The following is a 27,364-nucleotide window of genomic DNA, read 5'->3' as shown; positions in this document are numbered from 1 at the left end:
TACAGATTTTCACTTTTATTATGTGTATAGATCGATTTTATTTTATTTACTTTGTTTTATATATTGCACTCTTTCCCTCGTAGAGGGACTCAGAACGGATAACAATCGGCAACAATTCGAACAATTAGTTACTCTGTGAGTTTTAACAACATTTTCTCTATGGCTTTAAATGCCACACACTGATTTAAGTTGGCCTGGAAACATGGTCCATTGCTCATTAGTTGAACATTAGCCAGTATTTTTGTGCCAGTTCACACAGTAGGTCTTCATAGGCCATTGAACACACCGGAAGAGGACTGCTATCAACTCTGATCCTTGTTCTCAGAGATTCTCTCTTCTTCTAGTACTTGTTCAGCATCTGGGTTCAAAACAGGGAGGCGGTCTCCACACTGACTATTCCGGGCACAGCGGTAAAGATCCCTGAAGGAAAAGGTGACAAGGTGAAGATCCTTGCATTCTGTTCATAAAATTAGTCATTATTTCGAATGACTCAACCAGTGACAGAAGAGATGGGGAATCTTTGTCAATTTCAGATGTTTTGGACCACGTTTCTCACAATCCCTTATTGCTCCAGTGTTTGGGAAATGAAGTCCAAAACAGCTGGAGAACCAAAAGTGCTCCATCTCTGGCCCAGAATCAGTGCCTCCCTCACTCTGCCAACCCTTTGAATGGAAGAGTTCCACACCTGCCATGTTTCTGAGCAGTAATAACTGCATGTTGTAGACTGCCATCAGGACAGCACAGGCGGACGTGGATGTGGCGAGGCCGGCAAAGGACGGGTTGGGTGATCCGAGGCCAGGGCTCCTCTGTTTCCCCTGCTCCACGGTGCAGGATTAGGAAAGAAAACCTCTCCTCCTTATGTGCTGGGTTCTAGAAAGACACATAGAAGGGAGAAAGAAAGAAAAACAGATTTAGTAAAAAGTACCATCATGTTTTCCAACCATCCTCCATACATTTCCTACCTCAGCTCCTGAAGCAATTTCAAATGAGCCTACTTTCACCAAGAGTGGGTTAACTTTTGGCATTTGAACTGCATGACTATCTATGTCAGTCTTTCTTAACCTGGGGGTCGAGACCCCTGGGTTGGTTGTGAGGGGGGTGTCAGAGGGGTCGCCAAAGACCACCAGAAAACACAGTATTTTCTATTGGTCGTGCGGGTTCTGTGTGGTAAGTTTGGCCCAATTCTATCATTGGTGGGATTCAGAATGCCCTTTGATTGTAGGTGAACTATAAATCCCAGCAACTACAACTCCCAAATGTCAAGGTCTATTTTCCACAAACTCCACCAGTGTTCACATTTGGGCATATTGAGTTTTTATGCCAACCTTGGTCCAGATCCATCATTGTTTGAGTCCATAGTGCTCTGTGGATGAAGGTGAACTACAACTCCAAAACTCAAGGTCAATGCTTACCAAACCCTTCCAGTATTTTCTGTTGGTCATGGGAGTTCTGTGTGCCAAGATTGGCTCAATTCCATCGTTGGTGGAGTTCAGAAAGCTCTTTGATCGCAGGTGAACTATAAATCCCAGAGACTACAACTCCCAAATGACAAACTCAATCCCCCCCCTCCCAACCCCACCAGTAATCAAATTTGGGCATATTGATATTTGCCAAATTTGGTCCAGTGAGTGGAAATACATCCTGCATATCAGAGATTTAAATTATGATTCACAACAGTAGCAAAATTACAGTTATGAAGTAGCAATGAAAATAATGTAATGGTTTGAGGTCACCACATGAGAAATTGTATCAAGGGGTCGCGGCATTAGGAAGGTTGAGAAACACTGATCTAAGTACTCTGTTCAGCAAGTCAGCATTATTGAACCTACTAGATCAGGGGTGTCAAGCTCATTTTCATCGAGGGCCACATCACCTTCATTACAGTTGCCTTCCAAGGGCAGTTGAATCCATGGAGGAAAATTCATGGATACAAAGGAACAACTATCATTTCTTTACATAGTGGATGGTGCTTTTCAGTTTTTATCCAATTTGGGTCTACAGGTGGTATTAAAAGACAACTCCCATCACTATTAATCATCTGCCATGTGGACTAGAGTTAATGGGAAAAGCAAACAAATAGCACTTGTGGCTTTGAGGTTTGGGAAAGATTAAAGGAGGTTTTAATGTCAGATATCATATCCACATATATCTAAATTCAAACCTCACTATCTTCACTAAACAGAACAAATGACAGCCTTCCAGATTTTACTGTAGGCTGCCGTAGTGCAGCGGGTTAAACCACTAGCTGCAGGAAATCTGCTGACCAGAGGGTTAATATTTGAAGCCACGAGTCGAGGTGAACGCCCGGCTGTCAGCCCTAGCTTCTGCCTACCCAGCAGTTTGAAAGAATGTAATGCAGTGGTTCTCAACCTTCCTTAATACAGTTCCTCATGTTGTAGTGATACCCAACCGTAACATTCTTTTTGTTGCTACTTCATAACTGTAATTTTGCTACTGTTATGAATCGTAATGTAAATATCTGATATGCAGGATGTATTTTCATTCACAGGACCAAACTAGTCACAAATGTCCAATGTGCTCAAATTCGAAGACTGGTTAAGAAACACTGATGTAATGCAAGTAGACTAATAGGTACTGCTTTGGTGGGGAGGTAAAAGGGTGCCCCATGCAGACATGCTGGCAACATGATCAGAGAAATCTATGGAGCACCTCTCCATGACCGAAGTTGAGCATCGCCGTCAGATGTCAGAGATAGAAGGGGAAGGCTTTTACCTCTGTTGTCTATTGTATGTCGTTGTTTGCATTGAATATTTACCTTATATATGTAAAAACTGTAATTTTATCCGAGTCCCTCTAAGAGATAAAGCAAAAATATAAATGAAGTGTATAATAAATAAAGTGTATTAACTCCCATCAGTTCCAGTAACAAAGTCTAACGATGAGGAATACAGGAGTGGGAGTTGATTATCTGGAGGGCTACCTAAAATAACATGGCACGTGGGATTCAGCCTGTGACACCTATGTCCTAGATGAGAAATGTGGGGCTGGAAAGGCGAGTAGTAGCAAGTTGTTGCCGTCTTATTTATCAATTATGGCACATTCAGCGTCTGTCTCTTAGTGGAGCAGTGGAGCAGCTATGGAACATGGTCACAAAAGTCTCTGCTTTAATCGTAACTGCTGTGGGTTTACTTTGGGCTGTCCAGCATGTTGCCCAATGACTCTGGACCCACTTAAGTATGAAATGATAAAAAAATACAATTTTTGGAGGAGAGAAATAAAACTATCATCAGCCCTTAAAGAGAAACAAGCTGCTGCATCAGGCTTTGCCCCTCTATAAATGTCATCCCACAGTCATTTCATTTGACTGAGTCATAAAACACTTAGAACACATGCATCTATTTTATTGTTTTCCTTTCTCTTCCCCATCTGCTTTCCATTTTCTGCGCTGACTTTTTAGATGCACATTATAAATCAGCAACTGACTTGTCATTTTTAGCTGATGTGTAAACTTCTGTAATACACATGCAAAGATAAATAGTAATAGATTCTTCATAATTTAACATATAATACTAAGTTGGTGCAGCAGGTTAAACAACTAAGCTGCAGAACTTGCTGACCAGAAGGTTGGCAGTTCGATTCCACAGAACAAGGTGAGCTCCCACTATTAGCCCCAGCTCCTGCCAACCTAGCAGTTTGAAAATATGCGAATGTGAGTAGATCAATAGGTACTGCTTAGGTGGGAAGCAAATGGCGCTCCATGCAGTCATGCCGGCCACATGACTTTGGAGGCATCTACGGACAACGCTGGCTCTTCAGCTTAGAAATGGAGAAGAACACAATCCCCGAGTCGGACTTGACTAGACTTAATGTCAAGGGAAACTTCACCTTTACTGACTAATTCCTATATCTAACTAAAATAGACCTATGGAATGAATGGGAACTTAATCAACATTTATATAACTCCCACTGAATCAGTGAAGATAGGACTCGTACATGGATTTAATGTGAAGTATTTTTGTGACTGAAACTAAGCCTTCTTTGTGCTTTTCCTATAACTTTTTTAACACAGCAAGGAAGTCAAGGAAGGGAGACTCGCTTGCCTCATCCTGCCCAAAGAATGTCTATCTCTTGCTCTCAACCACTTTGCTACCAAAGCTGCCTAACCTGAACACACAAAGATCTAACTTAACCTCCAGAGTAATTCAGGCTCTTTCCAAAGCCAAGCAGGACACTTACCCAACTGAAAGGCAATGCGTAATATCCCTGGGTGAAGTTACATGGCAGAACACGGTCACCGGACAAAAGAGGGCAGGGCAAATGGTGCGGACACTAAAGAAACAATGAAGTACAATGTCAGCACGACAATGTAGTGGGAACCTCCTGATCCTTAGGACAAAGCCTTCTTCAGAAAAAAGAAATCTCATCTACCATACACACTATGCACCCAAAAGTCTTGTCAGAAATATTAAAAATTAACTAGGTATTTTTAATTACAAAAATGTGAGTCAAGCACTTTTTTTTTGTCGTGTCAGGATCAAGTCGCTTCTGGTGTGAGAGAATTGGCCGTCTGCAAGGACATTGCCCAGGGGACACCTGGGTGATTTGATGTTTTTATCATCCTTGTGGGAAGCTTCTCTCATGTCCCCGCATGAAGAGCTGGAGCTGATAGAGGGAGCTCATCCGCCTCTCCCCGGATTCGAACCTGCGACCTGTTGGTCTTCAGTCCTGCCGGCACAGGGGTTTAACCCACTGCGCCACCGGGGGCTCCTGAGTCAAGCACTGAAAGGGTTAAATGGATGCAATGACTCAGCAAAAGCTGCAGTTCTATATAAGCAGGTATGCCTGTAAATTAGTACAGGTTAGTCGGAGCTAAACCTCAAGTGGGAGAAAGGTCTCAGTCTGTGAGAGAAGCCTCTGTGTAAGATAGGCCTTAGTCTATGAGAAGGCCGAGTGTGAGGTAGGTCTCGATTTGAGAAGGCCTTGTGTGTGATGCTCCAGTGCGAAGGTTGAATTTATTTGTGTTATGGAAACCTTGTTCTTCTAAACAGTGCAACCATATTATTTTGCTGTAAAGAAAAGCCTCCTACGCAAGAGATAACATTTGTCTGTGTGTTTTTGTTCTTTTTATCACTTAGGACTACTGGTGCTGGGTAACGCTGCTGCTAATAAGTTACTCTGCTGTACATTTATGAGGAGGCTCTTTTGTTAATAAGCCCACTCGCCAATAAATCTCTGCATCATTTTTGTTCCCAAGTCATTATTACATTGGAAACAAAATGGTATGGGTTCACATCCAACAAATATGGTCCAATCAACAGAGTTCTGTGCCAGAATACATCTTTAATTTAACAATTCCAGAATTTCTCAAGCTCCTATTATAAACAAAGTTCTGGCCATAAATCAGGACTATAAACCATGTAAGTACTATTCTAACTTGTTTCCATATTGGCCAATCACTTGTTTATGAGTGGTCAGCCAACCAGTTGGACATGAGTGAAACTTAATCCTGCACTTAATCTATTTTTGGCTTTTCTAGCAGTTCTTACCGGAGCAAAAACATGTGGTTCTCGGGGATCATGAACTACTTTGTCTGTGCCCTGCATGAGATGAAAAACAGAAAAATACAAGTCATTACAACAGCCCTCCCCATTTTTTTCCATAATTTTTCTATCCGCCCACACACTCTCCCACCCACACAGAGACCTTTGGGCAAGATGTTGCAATGTATAAGAAGGGAATGAGGAACTGAAAATAAAAAGTCTATCGGTTCTTTAATTAGGACTGTTGCACAGAAAGCTTCTTCCTCCCCACATCACCTTTGCCTATTTATTTATTTAAAAACATTTATATTCTGCCCTTCTCACCCTGAAGGGGACTCAGGACGGAGCACAGCATATACACGGCAAACATTCAATGCCAGGACACAGATTCACATACAATACATAAACATTAAAAAAAATCTATCAAAATATTAAAATACACAATTTAAAACTGTCCTAATCATCCTACATTAAGATGGAGAAAAAAATGTTCTCTCATCCCAATTTTCCTTTTTCAATTAAATGTTTTTCTAATAATTTAGGCAATTTAAAAGTTTAGAGAAGTTTAGAGAAGTGACAATGAGAAGAAGTAGACTCTGGGGTAAAATGTCAGCTTTTGGGAAATTTGCTTATCCTGCCTTTCTATACAAATATTTGTATAGAAACCCATGATTTTATGCATTTTATGCATTCATGCATTTTATGCATTCATTTTTACTGCTGTCATAATTTTATACACTGTATATATTATTTTCAGCAAGGCACAGCTATATCCAGGTATCTCACTTTGAGTATAACATCTCGGGCCTCCATGAGGATTTGATGACCTTCCTTGGTACCGTTTTCAACCAGAACCTAGAAAAGATAGACAAGGGATGAACAATATGTGGCGCCTGAGAAGTTACTTCTTACAAAAGAGAGAGGGCTTTGGAAGCATGTGAACTCCAAGAGGAATTGACTATAATGAATTATCATTACTACAGCACTATCTGCATAGTGTTTAGAATCATAAAGTTGGAAGAGATCTCATGGGCCACCCAGTCCAACCCCCTGCCAAGAAGCAGGAAAATCCCATTCAAACCACCCTCGACAGATGGCCATCCAGCTTCTGTTTAAAAATCTCCAAAGAAGGAGACTCCACCACACTCCAGGGCAGAGAGTTCCACTGCTGAACAGCTCTCACAGTTAGGCAGTTCTTCCTAATGTTCAGGTGGAATCTCCTTTTCTGTTGTTTGAAGCCAATGTTCTGCGTCCTAGTCTCCAGGGCAGCAGAAAACAAGCTTGCTCCCTCCTCCCTGTGACTTTCCCTCACATATTGATACATGCCCCTCATCATGTCTCCTTTCAACCTTCTCTTCTGCAGGCCAAACATGCCCAGCTCTCTAAGACGCTCTCATAGGGCTTGTTCTCCAGACTCTTGATCATTTAGTCGCCCTCCTCTGGACACATTCCAGCTTGTCAACATCTCCCTTCAATTGCGGTGCCCAGAATTGGACACAACAGTGATTCCAGGTGTAGTCTAGCCAAAGCAGAATAGAGGGGGAGCATGACTTCCCTGGATCTAGACACTAGACTCCTATTTATGCAGGCCAAAATCCTATTGGCTTTTTTTGCCACTGCGTGACCTTGTTGGCTCATGTTTAACTTGTCGTCCATGAGGGCTCCAAGCTCTTTTTCACACATACCACTACTGAGCCAGATATTTCCCTGCATTCTGTATCTTTGCATTTCCTTTTTTTCTGCCTAAGTGGAGTATCTTGCATTTGTCCCTGTTGAACTTCATTTTGTTAGTTTTGGCCCATCATCTCTCTAAGCGGTTAAGAATGTTTTGAATTCTGCTCCTGTCTTCTGGAGTACTGGCTACCCCTCCAAATTTGGTGTCTTCTGCAAACTTGACGATCCTGCCTTCTAACCCTTCATCTAAGTCCTTAATAAAGATCCTGAACAGGACCGAGCCCAGGACGGAATCCTGCATACGGCACTCCATTGTCACTTCTTTCCAGGATGAGGAGGAAGCATTGGGAAGAATCATCTTCTGGGTTTGTTCCCTTAACCAATTACAGATCCACCTAACGGTAGTTTTGCCTAGCTCACATTGGATTTGCTTCCTTGCCAGAAGGTCATGGGGGACCTTGTCAAAGGAAGGCCTTACTGAAATCCAGATACGCTACATCCACAGCATTCCCTGCATCTACCCAGCTTGTAACTCTATAAAAAAATCAGATTACTCTGGTATGACTTGTTTTTGATAAATCTGTGTTGGCTATTAGCAATGATCGCATTCGTTTCTAAGTGTTTGCAGACCACTTCCTTAACAATCTTTTCTAGAATCTTGCCTGCTATTGATGTTTATGGAGTATAGGAAGATCCAGCTGGAAGAACCTTACAGTCTCGTACCCAACAAAGGGGAAACTGATAGCATGAAGGAAGGAGTGAACAGGGAAGCAATATGTAGTTGTTTCATTCCCTATCTGCAGTCCTGGCACCAAGTAATGTGGATCATGGTCATTAGGAAACAAAGGGACTATGTCAGAAGAAGAGAATATCCTTGCTTTTCATCCCAAGAACCTGACAGTGAAGTAGTGGTGCGGAAATAAATAGCATATCACCAAATCAGAGTAGATACATCACTTACGAGAAAGCCATCTGTCTTCCTCCAGAGAGTCCGCACTGTCTCCACTCTCTCAGAATAACTGGAAAGTTCATTAAGAGAGTAAGCAGATACCACAAGATCAAATTTCACCTGCAGTGGAACAGAAAAAAAGCATGCAGGTAACCACAGAGTTTTAAATTCAAAATCACCGAGTCCTTTAAGACTGTTGATCTGAGACTGGAGAGACCAAGTTCTGATGATAGGAAATCCCACTCTCTCAGACCATTTTACTTCCAAGGATTGTTGTAAGGATCTAATGGGGGGAGGAGTGGAGAAAGGGGCCCAAGTATATGACCCTCAGGTCTTTGGGGAAAAAAAGGAACAACAAACATTTATCACATTGTTGTTGAAGGCTTTCATGGCCGGGATCACTGGGTTGTTGTGAGCTTTCCAGGCTGCATGGCCATGTTCCAGAAGCATTCTCTCCTGACATTTCTCCCACATCTATGGCCGGCATCATCAGAGGTTGTGAGATCTGTTGGAAAAAACCTCACAACCTCTGAGGATGCCTGCCATAGATGTGGGCGAAACATCAGGAGAGAATGCTTCTGGAACATGGATAAACAGCCCAGAAAACTCACAGCAACCCATTTATCAGATTTGTGAAAAGAATCTGTTCATTGTTCTGCCCACATCACCTACATCTCACCAAAACCAGAATACTTTTACAGTTATGTTAAAATTCTGTATTTCTTTAGGTCTAAGACACATTTTTCCTATATTAACATATCTAAAAAAGAAGCGCATCCTAGAATCAGCCGTGCATCTTATGTATTTTTGTTGTTGTTGGTACTGAAATTAGGGTGGGTCTTACAATTTATGGCATCTTACAATAGAAGAAATACGGTATTCGTTGGTACCCCATTCAGTAGTTTTGAGATCATAAGGGAGAATTACAATTTCAAAACCACTAGAGGTTCCTGTTTATAGTTATTAATGACCTAAAGTGAACCCAAAAAGCTCTTCAGTCTAATTTAGTGGTTCTCAACTAGATCAGCCTGTGGGTCCCCAGATGTTTTGGCCTTCAACTCCCAGAAATACTAACAGCTGGTAAACTGGCTGGGATTTCTAGGAGTTGTAGGTCAAAATATCTGGGCACCCTCAGGTTTGAACCACAGTTCTAATTGCACCCCAACCAAAGTTTGAAGATTGGGTTACTGGGAAATGAGGTCTGTAGTGCTCCAAACACTCCCCTTCGGGAGTGGTCCAAACTTGCTGACTTTAATTATCCCATTCACCCAACCTGTGTATTGTAATTAAACAGGGTGGGTCTTTTTTCTGTCTTAACACACAAACCCAGTACTGATACCACTAAAACTTAGCCAGTTCTTTACATATACCGTAATAAGAGGTGCCCTTTGGTTGAGTCACGGCCTGGCTTTAAAAAGTATGTTTTGTAGCAGTGGCATCACAAAACATAACTATGACAACGGGGTTCTGTCACTGTTGTTAACATTTGTTGATGCAAGTATGTAAATAATTACTTTTACGAACACCTTAAATGTGGACCACCTTCAGCCATGAAGGGACTTGGGATGCAACAATTCAGCTATGTGAATTTAAATAACTTTGTGGGGCTCCAGAAAAGCACATTAGGAGAAAGGCTGCCATTCCAATATCCGGTACAATTAACCACTGTCATCTCAGGTACTTGAATCTTGACTAACAAGGCCTTTTGGGACCCCAGGCTCTTCTAAACAGAACCGTCATTGAGGAACTGTCATATTTACCTTTGGCGAAACAGGGAGGAACTGCCGGAAATAGACCCCAGGAAAGCAGGGGTTCTGGTTCTCGGACAAACCTGGGAGAGGAGAAAAACAAAAGAGGTACAAATGTAGAGAAGAAAGAAATGGCTTGTGAGAATTTGTATAAAATGGACAATTCTGATGAAACTGGAGCTTCAAGGTGGTTTCTTAAAAGTATGTGTTTTGGGGAAGGAAGACCTACGCATTCCCTACTTCCCCACTATGCAGTGTACAACTCTCATTATGTCTGCGGAGCCCAGATCATGGAGCCAGAAGCAATTTTGGATGAAGTAAGCATGGGTAGAAATGTACCAAAACTAACTTCAAAATAAAAACTTATCCACTGTCTAACTTGTTGCAGATTTACTTTTACAGGAATTTAATAAATGTTCTTGTTCAAATTTTTTTAGTGAAAATATTTTGTTTTATCAACCTAAGTAGCCTTAGGATTCACCTGGAAGCAATATATTGCTTTGTGCTACTATTTACTGCAGTACATTTGTTATTATTAATTAAAATACACTTGACATTGATGAAGGTAGACTTGGGAAAGTAAAAAAACTGAGAAGTCAAAGGTTTGACATACCCAATCCATAGCTCCAGCTCTCACCTTTCATTAGCTTCTCAGCCAAGTCCAACATGGCAGCTGAGCTGTCGATGTTCATGTATTCATTGATTGTCTCACCCCAAATGCTATGAGCTGCCCTGCAGTGAAGAAGAAAGGTTACACATCTACCTACTGCATCTGGCATAGCGGAATTGCTGGGCCTCCCAGTTATTGTTGGAGATAGCAAACTTCTCAAGCCTCCTCTATTCGATGTTTGTCTGTTTATAATGTGTCATTTTATTTCCTGAAGTGTATGTTTTCTTTGGTTTGCAGTTTCCTTCGCTCTATATACTTGAGGCAGTGGGAGGGGCTGAAAATCACGTGACTGTTTGGAATGCATTTTAAACATGACAACAGTTGAGGAATGACAGTTATGGCTTGAGTTAGTTAGAATACAGAAGTCAGTGTTAGTAGAAGTTAGATGACAGTTAAGCCTTGAGTCAGCTTGAGTACAGAAGTCTGTTTTTCAGTCAGATGTCAGTGTTAGAAGTTAGAAAACTGTTGATGCTTGAATCCTTTGAAAGTAGACTCTTATGAAAGAGAAATGCACAGAGAAATATAGTTTTTGAAGGGACTATTAAAGACAATAAGTGAAAGATACACAACCCTGTGTATCTTTATGAGCTCCTGGCAAATAACTTGCTCCTATTTTTATCTCATTATAGTTTTTAACATTTTATCCTGTACATGTGGCCCAACCACTGTTTACTATGTCTGTGTTTTTTGTAATGCTATTTTGTTATTGAATTTTTATGTAATTTTGATGATGTTGCTTGTTGTTTATGTTTTGGTTTTATCTTGATGTAATATGTTGTTTGGGGTTGGCCCCATGTAAGCCGCTCCGAGTCCCCATCGGGGAGATGGTGGCGGGGTATAAATAAAGATGATGATGATGATGATTATATTATTATTATTATTATTATTATTATTATTATTATTATTATTATTATTATTTTAAAGTTTAACCTGACAAGGAATGTGCCTGTATATTTAAATACATGAAATTCTGAGTAAAACAAACTTGTTACTTTAAAAGAATTCTACTTGAATCTTTGCGTGCTGAGAGCATTGAATAAAAACAAGATATCTATGTGCCCAGCCAACATCCATTACTCAATAAATGAAAGGAATACTTCCATAACTCTGCTACCCGATAGGTTGTGATTCTAACAGGTCATAATCATAATCCCCAATAGGTGTGACCCTAACAGGTCATCATCCTTATCCCAGTAGGTTTTGATCGTAACAGGTCATAATCACTGTCCCATTAGTTATTCTTTCTCCTTCCCTGCTTCTCTCAAAGAAATGTCTTCTCACTGCTGCAGAAGCAATGTCACATTAGTATCACACTATTTCTCACCAGCTAACAGTGCCAGTCCCTGAGCCAAAATCCAACAGGGTGCGAGGCTGAAAATCTGGGACTCTCTTCTGGATCTGGAGGGGTCAAAATGGAGAAGAAAGCATGGCATTAGCTTCTGGGGTGACATGACCAATGTCAAACATTTAGTGGCTGAGCCAGGTTTGGAAATTCATAAGGAACCAGGAAAGCCTAGAGAAGACAATTATGCTGGGGAAAGTGGAAGGCAAAAGGAAGAGGGGCCGACCAAGGGCAAGATGGATGGATGGCATCCTTGAAGTGACTGGACTGACCTTGAGGGAGCTGGGGGTGGTAACGGCCGACAGGGAGCTCTGGCGTAGGCTGGTCCATGAGGTCACGAAGAGTCGGAGACGACTGAACGAATGAACAACAACAACAAAGGAACCATATCACAGAAAAACTGAGATGCAGGATACCTTATAAGAAGCAGACTCTTCTTGACATCTAAAAAGCACATTCTTCTAAATATGAGGTATTACTAATGCCTAATCATAGTTAAAGGCTGTGGCAATAACATGGAACATTAGGGAACCTGTCGTCATCCACATATTGCAGGATTGCAAATTTTTATCAGTGGTGTAACCTGCAGTAGTCTATTAATATCTAGAGGGCCAAGAATTCTCTGCTATAGGTTCACAAAATCCAACAACCCATCCATAGTGGTGCAACATCAAGTATAAATCCCACTGCTGCACAGTTCCAATGGAATGCATATTAATGCTTATAATAATGCTGGTTTAGAGACAAGATTGTAGTAAGGACTGTTGGGATAATATCACTAAGTAGTTTGAACATTTGGGAAACAATATATTAATACCAAAATCTTAATACTTGCCAAAAGGTCACCAAGAAAACCATGGTATATAGTATGAGGTATAGAATCACAGCATTGGAAGATTTCCAACATCAAGTCTAACCGCTTGCATGCAGGAATACACAAGCAAAGCAGTCTCAACAAATGATAATCCAGTCTGTTTAAAAATTTCCAAGGAATGGGTCTCCATCACACTTTGAGACAGCTTATTCCAGAATTCAATAGCTCTTACCACCAGGACATTTTTTCTTAATGTGTAGAATCTCTTGTGTTTTAATATATGTACACCATACAGGCCCAGGGCTAGACAGTCCAAGCTTTTGCCAAGTATACTTCAATCCCTTAACATATAAGCACCATACTAAATCAGCAACTCACCTCATGTAAAGCTCGGTACACTGCGGCAAACACCCCATCCATTCGAGCTGCCATGTACAGAAAGCTGAGCTCTTCAGTGTAGCTTGGAAGGACAAAGCAGAGGCAGTCAGTTGCAGGGATCTGTTTGTGTGTGGTAGCAAAGCCTGGAATGTGCAATATCATAAAGGGCAAGAAAAAAGTCTTGCAATTGATGAATATATGCTAGTTGTGTTATAAGGGGCAGTATCAACCTATCTTATCTTTTTTTTTGATAGGGCTACCACTTTGGTAGATGCAGGGAACGCTGTGGATGTAACATATCTTGGTTCTAGTAAGGCCTTTGACAAGGTCCCCCATGATTGTCTTTCAAACAAACTAGTAAAATGTGGGCTAGATAATACCACTGTGAGGTGGATTTGGTTAAGTGACTGAACTCAAAGGGTGGTCACCAATGGTTCCTCTTCATTCTGGAAAGAAGTGACTAGTGGAGTGCAGCAGGGTTTGGTCCTGGGACAAGTTCTGTTTATCATCTTTGTTCATGACTTAGATGAAGGTTTAGTTAAATTATCAATTGATTTAAACAATTGATTTAAACAATGATCCATAGTAATGGTTCTCAACCTGAAGGTCCCTAGGTGTTTTGGCCTACAACCAGGGGCGGCTCAACCCATTACGCAAAGTAAGCATTTGCAGTATAGTTGATTTTGCCCAGGGGCACTCTTGAGGCGCTCTTGGGGGAAAATAGATCTTGACATATGTGAGTTGTAGTTAGTGGGATGTATAGTTCACCTACAATCAAAGAGCATTCTGAACTCCACCAATGATGGAATTGAACCAAATATGGCACACAGAACTCCCACGACAAACAATATATATCAGTGATTGGTCGGGGGGGGGGGGGGCAAAATACTGTTTGCTTACCGTTGAAAATTACCTACGGCCGCCTCTGCCTACAACTCCCAGAGATCCCAGCCAGTTGCTTGCTTAGGATTTCTGGGAGTTGAAGGCCAAAAACATCTGGGGACCTACAGGTTAAGAACCACTGGTCTAAAGAGTCCAAAATTTTATATTCCCTGGCTGTTTCTTAACCCAAAGAATTCTGGAATTTTGCACAACTATTTCATGTTTCCAGTGTTGGGTAATTCAGGTCATATGATCAAAGACTACACAATTATGACAGATCAGTTAATCATAGAATCCTAGAGTTTGAAGAGACCTTACACACAATCCAGTCTAATCCTCTGCCATGAAAACACAATCAAAGCCTTACTTATTTATTTAGCGTGTTAGAAGTGAGTTGGGGGTACACTTAAAATGCATTTAAAAACACAAATTTCAAAAAATTTGGCATTATGCTAAATGTCCTTTGATCAGAAGCTGGCCACTTGGAGTGCCTCTGACAGTTGGTCATCTAGTCTCTCTTTAACCGTCTCCAGAAAAGGAGATTCCACCACTCTCTCAGACAACATATTCCACTATGAAATGGGTTACATGATTTACACACATAGCTGTTATACATAAAATGACAGAAGAGGTATCTGCATGAAATGAAGGTCTTTGCAGACTAATCTGCATTCAATGAGCTGAGTGAGTGCATGCTGTATGTCAGAGGTCCTCAAACTTTTTAAACAGAGGGCCAGGTCACAGTCCTTCAAACTATTGGAGGGCCGGATTATAATTTGAAAAAAGCATGAATGAATTCCTATGCACACTGCACATATCTTATTTGTCATGCAAAAAAAACACTTTAAAACAATAAAATAATTAAAATGAAGAACAATTTTAACAAATATAAACTTATTAGTATTTCAGTGGGAAGTGTGGGCCTGCTTTTGGGTGATGAGATAGGATTGTTGTTGTTGTTGTGTGCTTTCAAGTCATTTCAGACTTAGGTTGACCCTGAGTGAGGGGTGGGTAAATGACCTCGGGCCTTAGTTTGAGGACCCCTGCTGTATGTGAAACAAATCTTTACTGGGAATCAGGCTTTTTTTTCTTTTCTTTTCTTTTCTTTTTTCTTTTTAAGAACAGGGAACTTACTCCAATTTCTCCCAGTGGTAAGTTGTCTTACGGATGATATTCATGACCTTTTTCTGCAACTTCTTCTCATCCACTTCACTCAATGAGTCCAAAGCGTCTGACAAAGAGACAAAAAACAATGCTATGACATTTATATGCTGCTTCTCCTCTCTTAAAACAAACTCAAAGTGGCTAACAATACGAAAACCAATATAAAATACAATTTAAAACTTAAAGCATATAAACCCTAAAATAGAATTAAACACAGGACTATTAAAAACAAATGGTTAAAACCATGATGCATTATTTTATCTGCCACGCCTCATTCCCTTCTCCTGCAAGGAAGGCACGTTTAACACGCATGATAACTCTCATTGTACAATTACACTCATCACTATAATTTACAGAATTTACATGCTTTCAGAATGCAATCAGCTCAGTTATGAAGTAAGAGCTTAATTTCTGAGTGTGGGATTTAAACCCAGACAGATTCTAATCCAGTGATCTAACGTTTTGTTGTTGTTCATTCATTCAGTCACTTCCGACTCTTCGTGACCTCATGGACCAGCCCACGGCAGAGCTCCCTGTCAGCCATCACCTCCCCCAGCTCCTTCAAGGTCAAGCCGGTCACTTCAAGGATACCATCCATCCATCTTGCCCTTGGTCGGCCCCTCTTCTTTTTTCCCTCCATTTTCCCCAGCATCATTGTCTTCTTTAAACTTTCCTGTCTCCTCATGATGTGGCCAAAGTACTTCAACTTTGTCTCTAATATCCTTCCCTCCAATGAGCAGTTGGGCTTTATTTCCTGGAGTATGGACTGGTTAGATCTTCTCGCGGTCCAAGGCACTCTCAGAACTTACTACTTCTAACTTACTACTTTTTAAACTGTGGGTCCCAACACCAAAGGGGGAGTCTCGCTTATCCAACCTTCGCTCATCCAACGTTCTGTATTATCCAACGCAGTCTGCTTCCTGCCCGGATCCACAGCTGTTTCAATACATTGCAATGTTTTGGTGCTTAATTTGTAAATATAGTAATTACTATATTTACAAATTAAGCACCAAAACATCGCAATGTATTGAAACAGCAAACAACAAATCGACAGAAAAAGCAGTTCCAAGTTCTATATTTACATATTTCCATGTAAATATAGTAATTACTATATTTACATGGAAATATGTAAATATAGAACTTGGAACTGCTTTTTCTGTCGATTTGTTGTAAAACACCATGTATTGGTGCTTAATTTGTAAAATCATAACATAATTTGATTTTTAATAGGTTTTCCTTAATCCCTCCTTATTATCCAACATTTTTGCTTATCCAATGTTCTACCGACCCGTTTATGTTGGATAAGCGAGACTCTACTTTATAGTAAAGGAAAAAATACAATGTAGTAAGGAAAGTTAGAAGGAAAATGTTACAAAAATGGTACAGGACCTCCTGCACAACTTTCACAGTTTTTACCAGGGGTAAAAGACAGGTGTTGGCATGGCTGTAAACAAAGAGGTGTCTTTAATCACATGATATGGGAATGTGACAGATTACAGGTCTATTGGAGAATGATTGAAGGAGAAATTAATAGAATGTTAAATCTTCAAATAATAATAACCAATAGAAATGTATTACATGCAAGGATACCAGGCGTGCATAATGTGCAAAAGGAAAGAGTGGTTGACAAACTAATAGCATGTGCGCAACTTGTTTTAGTGAGGAAATGGGTTGGAAAGATAAAACAAACTGGACTCTAACGAATTGGTATAACTATATAGTAAATATGCTAAATGTGGAAATAACAAATTGTAAATTGAACAATATAGACAAAATAAAAATGTTATAATAATTAAGAACATGTGGGATCGTGGAGAATAAGAAAACAAAACTGAGAGAAATTTACCCTGAGAGTCAAAGCTGTGCCAGGAGCGGTGTTGTTGAAGGAACCCCATGCCCACCACAAGCCCCTGGGTGCCGCCATGTTGGAAAGGTCTCATTTTCCCCCTTGCGCAGCCGCAAAAACGCCCTCAAGCCCTCCCTAGCCACCATCTTGGGAAGGAAGGAAGCAATGTATTATGATGTGGAGTGGAAAAACTGAGACTAAGACTGATATTTCAAATGTAATTTCTGTACTTTACTGTACAAACTGTATGTCCAAGGGGAGAGGCGGAGAGTGGGGGTGGGGTAAAACAATAAAATAAAATAAATTAATTAAAAACCCCAAAGGGAATAATTTTAGCTCAATGTTGGGGTTGTGAAAAAATTGGCAGCAGTAAAGGTTACTGAACAACACCTAGACATTTGCACAAATATTTTAGTAGCATGCAGTAGATTCTGTAGACTGAAGAAAATGCTTCAGCTGTACTCCACAAAAAGGAAAATCAGCTTGTTTAACAAGCCTTGCAAAGGTTTTTCATTAGTAAATGTTTGATGTTTACATTTATTTTATATATCTATATCTCTAGGCTCATGTAAAACTTTCTCAGGTGGAAAAGGGTCACAAGTAATAATAAAAAAAGAAATCTTGCTCTAATCCAGTGGTCAAAAATCATGCAGCTATTGCAAATTCTTTCTCATTATCTATGGGGATGCTGATAAGCCACTACAATGAAGTGATCATGACTCTCAATATTGCTCTGGCTATGCCATTTTAACTCTCCTTTGCAGCAAATCCTCTTTCAACTGTTATGGCAAAAAGCGTCCCTTCTCCAGTTACCCCAGAAACACACCCTTACTTTTCTGATGGATATGTGCCATCTCCTGCCGTAGCTGCTGCTCCACCTGCTCTGCTTTCTTGCGCAGGTCCACTGTTTCCATGGGGCGCTTGCGGCTCCAGAGATAATTGGCGAGGGCCTTTGTTTGCTTTTCCATGTTGCGCATGGAGGATTCTGGGAGAAGGAATAGCAGTCAGATTGGAGACACTCCCTCTTTGAAACATAATGTGCTTTCTTGCTTTCATATAATGCATATGCTATCTTCACACTATGAGCTGATTCATATCAAGAGTGGAAAGAAGATATAATCTAATGCAAAGGTTCCCAAACCTTTTCAGTCATGGAACCCTTCAGAAATCTTTTTCCCCCTCTATGGAACCCAAACTCTGTCCCTGATTTTTTATTAGGCGCTAGCTGTACCCGCCACGTGTTGCTGTGGCCAACCTTCCCTCTCTCTTTCTCTCCTTCTTTCCCTCCTTCCTTTGCTCCCTCTTTCCTTCCTTCCTTCCCTTTTCTTCTTTCCTTCTCTACCTCTTCCCTTCCTTCCCCCTTTTTCTTTCTCCTCTCCTTTCTCTTCCTTCCTTCTCTACCTCTTTCCTTCCTTCCTTCGCTTTTTGCTTCCATCCTTCTCTCTTTCCTTCTTTTTCTCCTTCCTTTGCTTCCTCTTTCCTTTCCTTCTCTCCTTCCTTCCTTCTCTACCTCTTTCCTTCTTCACCCCTTTTTCTTTCCCTCCCACTTTCTCTGATTCCTTCCTTCTCTACCTCCTTCCTTCCTTCCTTCCTTCCTTCCTTCCTTCCTTCCTTCCTTCTTTCTTTCTTTCTTTCTTGCTCTCCTTCCTCCCCCCCCCCCCCTTTACTTCCTTCCCTTTTTTCTGTATAGTCATTTAGCTTTCCAGGGTTTTAAGTCCTTTCCGCTCTTTTTTGGGGTGGGGGTGGGGAGGTTATGAGTGATGGTCACTCCTTGGTCTGTTAGGGGTATGGTGTCCAAATTAAGTGTCAATTCGTCCAGTGGTTTTTGAGTTATGTTAATCCCACAAACAAACATTACATTTTTATTTATATAGATTGTCAGTCCACAAAGTTCTTCCTTCTTTCATCTACAAGCAGTCCTCGAGTTACAGGTAAGATAGATTCCGTAGGTTTGTTCTTAAGGTGAATTTCTATGTACATCGGAAAAGGTACATTTTATAAGGCATATATCTATACAAAAGTGAAAAATGTATATGTGTGTATGTGGTGGAGGTGTCCACTTACACAGACTGCCTCCTGCTTCCACAAACAGGCTATAGTTCCAAGTGCTGAGAAGCCTCCAAAGGCATTCCCTCATCTGACATTGCAGGTTATAGCAAGCACCATGAACACATAGCCCAAACACTACGACCCACCACCTAAGGAATGCTTTCATTCGAAGAGAATTTCATCTTAGATTTGTTTCCTCCACCACAGACAGGCATTTCAGGTTTCCTTGTGTGTAATTTGTATGTCCCTGCCCAGTGCTTATCCCACAACCCTTTCCTGTGCATACTGGCAGGTTTTGGGGGTGATTGCCCTGGGTATCTGGGAGTTTACACTTCTCAAGAGATCACTGAACCCAGCCAACGACAGATCTGGACCAAACTTGATGCACAGGACCAACATTGCCAACTGTAAATACTGGCTGGGTTTGTGGGTGATTGGCCTGGCAATCTGAGAGTTGTAGTTCACCCTTGTCCAGAGAACAGTGAACTCAGCTGATATTGGATCTGGACCAAACTTGACACACAGAACCAACATGACCAACTTTGAATCATGGCAGGGTTTGGAAAAGATTGACCCACGACTGGTCTAGAGTGGATAGATGTTAGCCACCCCAAGTCCCCATGGGAAGAAAGGCAGGGTATAAATAAAGATAATAATAGTAATCCTTTAGCTACCTATAATTCCAGACAAATAGGGCATTCACTAAACACAACCCACTTGCCTCACCCCCCAGAGATTCCTATATTTTATGAGTTTTACTCACTGGATACCAGAAAGCGAGCTGCTTCCACCAACTCTGACGGAAGACTGATATTTTTGAGGTGGACAACGCCAGGGTGCTTGCGGTGTGGGAGTTTGTCCAAGAAACTGGATGTGTTATCTACCCTGGAGACATTGGGAATGACTGTAGCCAGGCCCTTGGAGAAGACAAGCAGGAGAAAAGTTAGGCATCATACATAAATCATATACAGTTCACGAGGCATCTTCACTGTGGCCCTCCATGCATGGTCCACACTGATTGTATCATACAAATCAATTGCAATATTTATTTATTTACTGTAGTTTGCACCGCTCTATCTCAACACCGAAGGGGACTCCGAGCGGCTTCCAAACGGGCAGTAATTCAATGCTACATTAACGTAAAAATGTACAAAATTGCAATATACACTGAGCATTAAAATCATGAAAATCATAAAACACTAACATATAAATACCCGAAATCATAATCCAGAAGATTTTCCAATCACATTGCATTCACTTTGTAGCTGCATATAGCCCTGTAAAGGTTTCCCCTGACAATAAATATAGTCCTGTCTGACTTTGTTACATCCCGGACAGATTACTGCAACGCACTCTACGTGGGGTTGCCTTTGAAGACTGTTTGGAAACTTCAATTAGTCCAGCGGGAGGCAGCCAGACTGCTCCCCGGAGCATCATACAGGGAGCATACCACCCCCCTGTTATGTCAGCTCCACCGGCTGCCGATCCAGTTCCGAGCACAATTCAAAGTGCTGGTTTTGACCTACAAAACCCTATACGGTTCCGGCCCAGCGTATCTGTCCGAACGCATCTCCCTTTACGTCCCATCTCGGAGTCTGAGATCCTCTGGGGAGGCCCTGCTCTCAACCCCGCCTCTGTCACAAGTGAGATTGGTGGGGATGAGGAGCAGGGCCTTCTCAGTGGTGGCCCCTCACCTATGGAATTCACTCCCCGGGGAAATTAGATCAGCAACATCCCTCCTTTCCTTCAGAAAGAAATTAAAAACATGGATGTGGGACCAGGCGTTTGGGCAATCTGGCAGATGAATAAAGGACTGTGACGACGGATAGGAATTGGACAAGGTGGAACAAAATATGGACTCTGAGTTGGTGAACGCTGTGTCTGAGATTGGCTATTGATTGTGAGATATATTGTTGTTTTAATTGTTGACCATTTAATTGCTGGTTTTATATGTTATTGTTTTTGTGTAGGCACCAAGATGTGCCTTTTTGTAAGCCGCCCTGAGTCCCCCCTCGGGTGTTGAGAAGGGCAGGGTAGAAGTATACGAAATAAATAAATAAATAAATTTGTGGGGTGGTGCTCATCTCTAAACTGAGGAGCCAGCATTGTCCGTGGATGCCTCCAAGGTCATGGGGCCGGCATGACTGCATGGAGCGCTGTTACCTTCCTGCAGAAGGTAACCTATTGTTCTACTCACGTTCGCATGTTTTCGAACTGCTAGGTTGGCAGAAGCTGGGGCTAACAGCAGGAGCTCACTCCGCTCCCCTGATTCGAACTGCCAACCTTTCGGTCAGCAAGTTCAGAAGCTCAGTGGTTTAACACATTGTGCCACCAGGAGGCCCTGAACTACTTTCCAAATGCTTGGTTCCATAGCCAGGTTTTAACTTGCTTCCTAAAGAAGAGGAGGAAGGGGGCCAATCTAATTTCACTGGGAAGGGAGTTCCACAGCCAAAGGGCCACCACTGACAAGGTCCTGTCCCTCATCTCCGTCAGCTACATCTGTGAGGAAGGCGGGACCGAGAGCAGGGTCTCCCCAGAAGATCTTACCACCCGGGATATTTCATAGGGGGAGATACATTCAGACAGGTAAGTTGGACCAGATCCATTTAGGGCTTGATAGGCTAAAGCCAGCACTTTGAATTTATTTATTTATTTACCATATATGTATATCGCCTTTCTCAGCCCGAAGGCGACTCAAAGTGGTTTACAGTTGGCAACAATTCGATGCCCGGATACCATCAAATACAACCCTGCCCCCATTAAACATATAATATAAAAACCATACAGAGCCAATAAAAATATATAAAGCATGTATCAACAGCTTCTCCTTATTAAAATCAATGTCTAATCACATCATCCAATTGTTCCATTGTTCTGTATTGGCCTGTTACACTGCATTTGTGAATGCTTGCTCAAAAAGCTAGGTTTTGACTTTTTAACGGAATGTTAAAAGGGAAGGGGCCGATCTGATATCCCTAGAGAGGGTGTTCCACAGTCGAGGGGTCAACACTGAAAAAGACCAGTCTCTCGTTCCCACCAGACACATCTGTGAAGAAGGCGGGAGCAAGAGCAGGGACTCTCCAGATGATCTTAAAGTCCTAGATGGTTCATAAGGAGAGATACACTCGGACAGGTCAGCTGGGCCAGAACCATTTAAGGCTTTATAGGCTAAAGAGGGAGAAAACATGGAGGCAGTGACAGACGTTGTATTTCTAGGTACAAAGATTACTGCAGATGCAGACTGCAGTCAGAAAATCAGAAGACGTTTACTTCTTGGGAGGAGAGCAATGACCAATCTCGATAAAATAGTGAAGAGTAGAGACATCACACTGGCAAAGAAGATCTGTATAGTAAAAGTAACGGTACTCCCCGTAGTCACCTACGGATGTCAGAACTGGACCATAGGGAAGGCTGAGCAAAGGAAAAGAGATACTTTTGAACTGTGGTGTTGGAGGAAAGTTCTGAGAGTGCTTTGGACAGCCAGAAGATCCAACCAGTCCATACTTCAGGAAATAAAGCCTGACTGCTCATTGGAAGGAAGGACATTAGAGGCAAAGAGGAAGTACTTTGGCCACATCATGAGAAGACAGGAAAGCTTAGAGAAGACAATTATGCTGGGGAAAACGGAAGGAAAAAGGGTGAGAGGCCAACCAAAGGCAAGATTGATGGATGGCATCCTTGAAGTGACTGGCTTGACTCTGAAGGAGCTGGGGGAGGTGACAGTCAACATGGAGCTCTGGTGTGGGCTGGTCCATGAGGTCACGAAGAGTCGCAAGTGACTGAACGAATAAACAACAACAAAGTCTAAAGCCAGCACTGTGAATTGTGCTCAGTAACAAATTGGCAGCCAGTGGAGCTGACACAGAGGAGGGGGGTTGGTGTTGTATGCTCCCTGTATGCTGCTCCAATAAGCAGCCTGGCTGCTGCCCGCTGAACTACTTGAAGCTTCCAAACAGTCTTCAAAGGCAACCCCACATAGAGAACATTGCAGTAATCTAATCGAGATGTAACAAGAGAATGGACAACCGTGGCCAAGTCTGGCTTCTTAAGGTGGCGCACAAGTTTAGGCAATTGGAGCACATTATTATTATTATTAACTTCATTTATATACCGCTTTTCTCAGCCCTTGGGCGACTCATGGCAGTGTCAATCCAATCCAGCCTGAGAGCGATTATGAAAGGACCAAATGGCAAAGTGACAACATGTAGGTCATGTTCACACTTTACAGCAGGCTTAGGCCAACTTGGGCCCTCCAGGTGTTTTGGACTTCAACTCCCACAATTCCTAACAGCCTACCGGCTGTTAGGAATTGTGAGAGTTGAAGTCCAAAACACCTGGAGGGCCCTTCCGGCTGTTAGGAATTGTGGGAGTTGAAGTCCAAAACACCTGGAGGGCCCATGTTTGCCCATGCCTGCTGTACAGTTATCACTCTATGATCCCACTTTAGTTGCCATGGTGACACCTTAAAGGGTTGTATTCAGAATCATCACCCAGAGAACTTTATCTCCTCACCAAACTACAAATCCCAAGACTTCCTTGGCCGTGAAAGTATTATCCTTGAGTCCAGAATTTGCTGACAGGAGTTGCTGCCCAAAATCTCCTTGACGACTTACAACGAGGGCCAGTTATGCTGTTTCAATTACTTCGGATTCAGTTAATCCGAATCAAAGCAGCTTCTGCCAGAAGGGACAGAGAGTTTCATCTATGCTGAAGATCGTGCCATTACTGCTCAAGCAGGGAGCTTTGAGATGGTTGAACAGAAACTCTCCGAAGCTCTAGGTGCTCTAACTGCCTATTACAGGGAAAACCAACTGAACCCTAATCCATCTAAAACACAGACATGCGCCTTTCACCTTAAGAACAGACAAGCATCCCGAGCTCTGAGGATTACCTGGGAAGGAATCCCACTGGAGCATTGCAGCGCACCCAAATACCTGGGAGTCACTCTGGACCGTTTTCTGACCTACAAGAAGCACTGCCTGAACATCTAACAAAAAGTGGGTGCTAGAAACAATATCATACGAAAGCTGACTGGCACAACCTGGGGATCACAACCAGACACAGTGAAGACATCTGCCCTTGCGCTATGCTACTCTGCTGCTGAGTATGCATGCCCAGTGTGGAAAACATCTCACCACACTAAAACAGTGGATGTGGCTCTTAATGAGACATGCCGCATTATCACAGGGTGTCTGCGCCCTACACCACTGGGGAAATTACACTGCTTAGCCGGTATTGCACCACCTGACATCCGCCGGGAAGTTGCAGTGAAAGGACCAAGGCAGAGACATCTCCAGCTCACCCCTTGTTTGGGTATCAGCCAGCACGTCAACGACTTAAATCAAGACATAGTTTTCTTAGATCTACAGACACTCGCTGGAACACCTCAGCAAGCGAGAGTCCAAAAGTGGCAGGCTCAAACCCAGAACCCCAACCAATGGCTGATACCAAATGAGAGACTCCCCCCTGGGCACACAGAGGACTGGGCAACTTGGAAGGCGCTGAACAGACTGCGCTCTGGCACCACGAGATGCAGAGCCAATCGTAAGAAATGGGGCTACAGGGTGGAATCCTCGACATACGAGTGTGGAGAAGAGCAAACCACTGACCACCTGCTGCGATGCAACCTGAGTCTTGCCACATGCACAATGGAGGACCTTCTTGCGGCAACACCAGAGGCACTCCAAGTGGCAAGATACTGGTCAAAGGACATTTAATCAAGTACCAAGTTTGCAAAATCTGTGTTTTTTTTTAATCTGTTTGTTTGTTCTGTTCTTTTAGAAATGCCCTAAACCAGGGGTCTTCAAACTAAGGCCCGAGGGCCGGATGCGGCCCTCCAAGGTCATTTACCCGACCCTTGCTCAGGGTCAATCCAAGTCTGAAATGACGTGAAAACGCACAACAACAACAACAATCCTATCTAATCTGCCAAAAGCAGGCCCACACTTCCTATTGGAACACTAATAACTTTATATGTGTTAAAATTGTTCTTCATTTTAATTATTGTATTGTTTTAGGTGTTTTTTTTTTTGCACTACAGATTAGATACGTGCAGTGTGCATAGGAATATATTCATGTTTTTTTTTTCAAATTATAATCCAGCCCTCCAACAGTTTGAGGGACTGTGACCTGGCCCTCTGTTTAAAAAGTTTGAGGGTCCCTGCCCTAAACGTTTCCGGCCCAAGATACCTTTCTGACTGCATCTCGGCCTATGAACCCACCAGGACTTTGAGATCTTCCAGGGAGGCCCTGCTCTCGATCCCGCCGGCTTCTCAAGCACGGTTGGCGGGGACGAGAGATAGAGCCTTCTCAGTGGTGGCTCCTTGGCTGTGGAACGCCCTTCCTACAGACATTAGACTTGCACCATCTCTAATGGTATTCCACAAAAAGGTGAAGACCTGGATGTTTGTGCAGGCGTTTGAGTAATTTAGTGCAATCTGGTAATGGAACATAGGAATGGAACAATGGACGAGGAACCTGGACTACGCTTGGATGATGAGAAGATTGGGTACGGTTGTTTTTTGTAATAATTGTGCATTGTAATTGCTTATTGGTAATTTATGGATAATGTGTTAAGTCAATTGTTATATGTTGTATGGAACCACTGCTGTTTCTACTGTTTGTGAACCGCTGTGAGTCGCCTTCGGGCTTGAGATACAGCGGTATATAAGCAAAGTAAATAAGTAAATAAGTAAATAAATGTAATACAATGTTCTGGTTGCGGATGACACGATAAACAAATAAATAAGCTTCTACATACAACTTTCATAACGGACACACATCACAGGGTGGAGAATAAGAAAACAAAATTGAGAAAATAAAATATTCACCCTGAAAGCCAAAGCAGTGCCAGGAACGCTGCTGTTGAAGGAACCCCATGCCTGCCACAAACGCCTGGGCGCCGCCATGTTGGGAAGGTCTCGTTTTCCCCCTTGCGCAGGCGCAAAAGCGCTCTCGAGCCCTCTCTAGCCACCATCTTGGGAAGGAAGGAAGGAAGCAAGCGACAGGGGAATAATACGCATGCGCATATGTCCCTTTCATCGTTCCTGTTCAGCTTCTTTCTAGTCGGCGAGCAAGAGCGGGGAGGGAGAGAGAACCGCTGATTGGTTTTCGTAACCCCTCTGACGTCATCGGATCTCACTTGCTGGAAAGGACAACTTTAGGAGGAGAGTGGGCGTGGTGTAGTGGTTAGTACGTTTGACTGTGATGGTGGAGAAGTGAGTTCGATTCCCAATAGGTTACTTTGGCAAATCAATTTTTTTCAATCTCAGAAGTAAGGCAAATGAGAACTTAAGCAAACGTAGGAAAGAAAGCCAAGTGACAGGTTTTTTTCTTAATCCTGTAAGGTGTCAAATGGTTAGCCTCCTTTGGCACAGAAGACTAAAGACCATGCAAAACTATAACTCCCAGAATTACATAGCAGTCAAAGTGGTGTTGAACTGCAGGGTGTCTGCGCCCCACACCACTGGAGAAATTACACTGCTTAGCCGGTATTGCACCACCTGACATCCGCCGGGAAGTGGCAGCCAATAGTGAAAGGACCAAGGCAGAGACATCTCCAGCTCATCCCCTGTTTGGGTATCAGCCAGCACGTCAACGACTTAAATCAAGAAATAGTTTTCTTAGATCTACAGAGACACTCGCTGGAACACCCCAGCAAGCGAGAGTCCAAAAGTGGCAGGCCCAAACCCAGCACCTCAATCCGTGGGTGATACCAGATGAGAGACTCCCCCCTGGGCACACAGAAGACTGGGCGACTTGGAAGGCGCTGAACAGGCTGCGCTCGGGCACCACGAGATGCAGAGCCAATCTTAAGAAATGGGGCTACAGGGTGGAATCCTCGGCATGCGAGTGTGGAGAAGAACAAACCACTGACCACCTGCTGCTATGCACCCTGAGCCCTGCCACATGCACAAGGGAGGACCTTCTTGCGGCAACCCCAGAGGCACTCCAAGTGGCCAGATACTGGTCAAAGGACATTTAACCAAATACCAAATTTGCAAAATCTGTGTGGGGTTTCCCCCCCCCCTTTTTTTTCTTTTCTTTTTAATCTCTGTGTTTGTTTTGCTCTGTTAGAATTGTAATACAATGGTTGCTCATGACACGATAAATCAATAAAATAAATACTGCATTCATTCTACAGTGTAGATGCACCCCCTAATAATTTACACTGCAGACTACATTAGTAACACAGCCAAACGACACTGGGATCAATTATATTTATTTGTGTTGAAGACCTTATAAGTATCCTAAATTATACAAAACAGCCATTAAATTTTCATAAAGTGATACTCTGCTACAACTATGTGCAATAAACTCTCAGTTAACCATCACCCATTGGGATTGA

At 42.4% G+C, this 27,364-nt stretch overlaps 1 protein-coding gene across 2 annotated transcripts; it reads right to left on the bottom strand.

The window, feature by feature from the left end:
* METTL17 (methyltransferase like 17) lies at window positions 1-25,973 on the bottom strand. Of its 2 annotated transcripts, none has more exons than XM_067469802.1 (14): window positions 25,848-25,973; window positions 19,781-19,934; window positions 17,795-17,953; window positions 15,093-15,189; window positions 13,077-13,158; window positions 11,867-11,940; window positions 10,510-10,604; window positions 9,885-9,955; window positions 8,137-8,244; window positions 6,288-6,356; window positions 5,508-5,558; window positions 4,198-4,290; window positions 686-870; window positions 1-420 (listed from the first exon to the last, which is right to left on the bottom strand). In XM_067469802.1, the coding sequence occupies exons 1-14, from the start codon at window positions 25,923-25,925 to the stop codon at window positions 303-305; spliced, it is 1,434 nt and encodes a 477-aa protein (XP_067325903.1). In that variant the 5' UTR covers window positions 25,926-25,973; the 3' UTR covers window positions 1-302. The 2 variants fall into 2 exon arrangements, with proteins under 2 accessions (XP_067325903.1, XP_060636124.2); XM_060780141.2 differs by having other exon boundaries at window positions 17,801-17,953.
* Between the last annotated feature and the right edge of the window lie 1,391 nt (window positions 25,974-27,364).

This window comes from Anolis sagrei, chromosome 6 (assembly GCF_037176765.1).
Source record: "Anolis sagrei isolate rAnoSag1 chromosome 6, rAnoSag1.mat, whole genome shotgun sequence".
In the NCBI taxonomy this organism is placed as follows: domain Eukaryota; kingdom Metazoa; phylum Chordata; class Lepidosauria; order Squamata; family Dactyloidae; genus Anolis; species Anolis sagrei.
Note: the sequence above shows the minus strand (reverse complement) of the source record. Positions and strands in the feature narration are given on the sequence as shown.

Excerpts from the sequence above, each read along its gene's own strand:
- METTL17 (XM_067469802.1), bottom strand. The coding sequence starts at position 25,925 with ATGGCGGCGCCCAGGCGTTTGTGGCAGGCATGGGGTTCCTTCAACAGC. Across the intron at positions 9,956-10,509 it reads GGCTGAGAAGCTAATGAAAG|GTTTGTCCGAGAACCAGAAC; the intron begins GTGAGAGCTGGA and ends CTCCTCTCCCAG. Across the intron at positions 5,559-6,287 it reads CCCGAGATGTTATACTCAAA|GGCACAGACAAAGTAGTTCA; the intron begins GTGAGATACCTG and ends CATCTCATGCAG.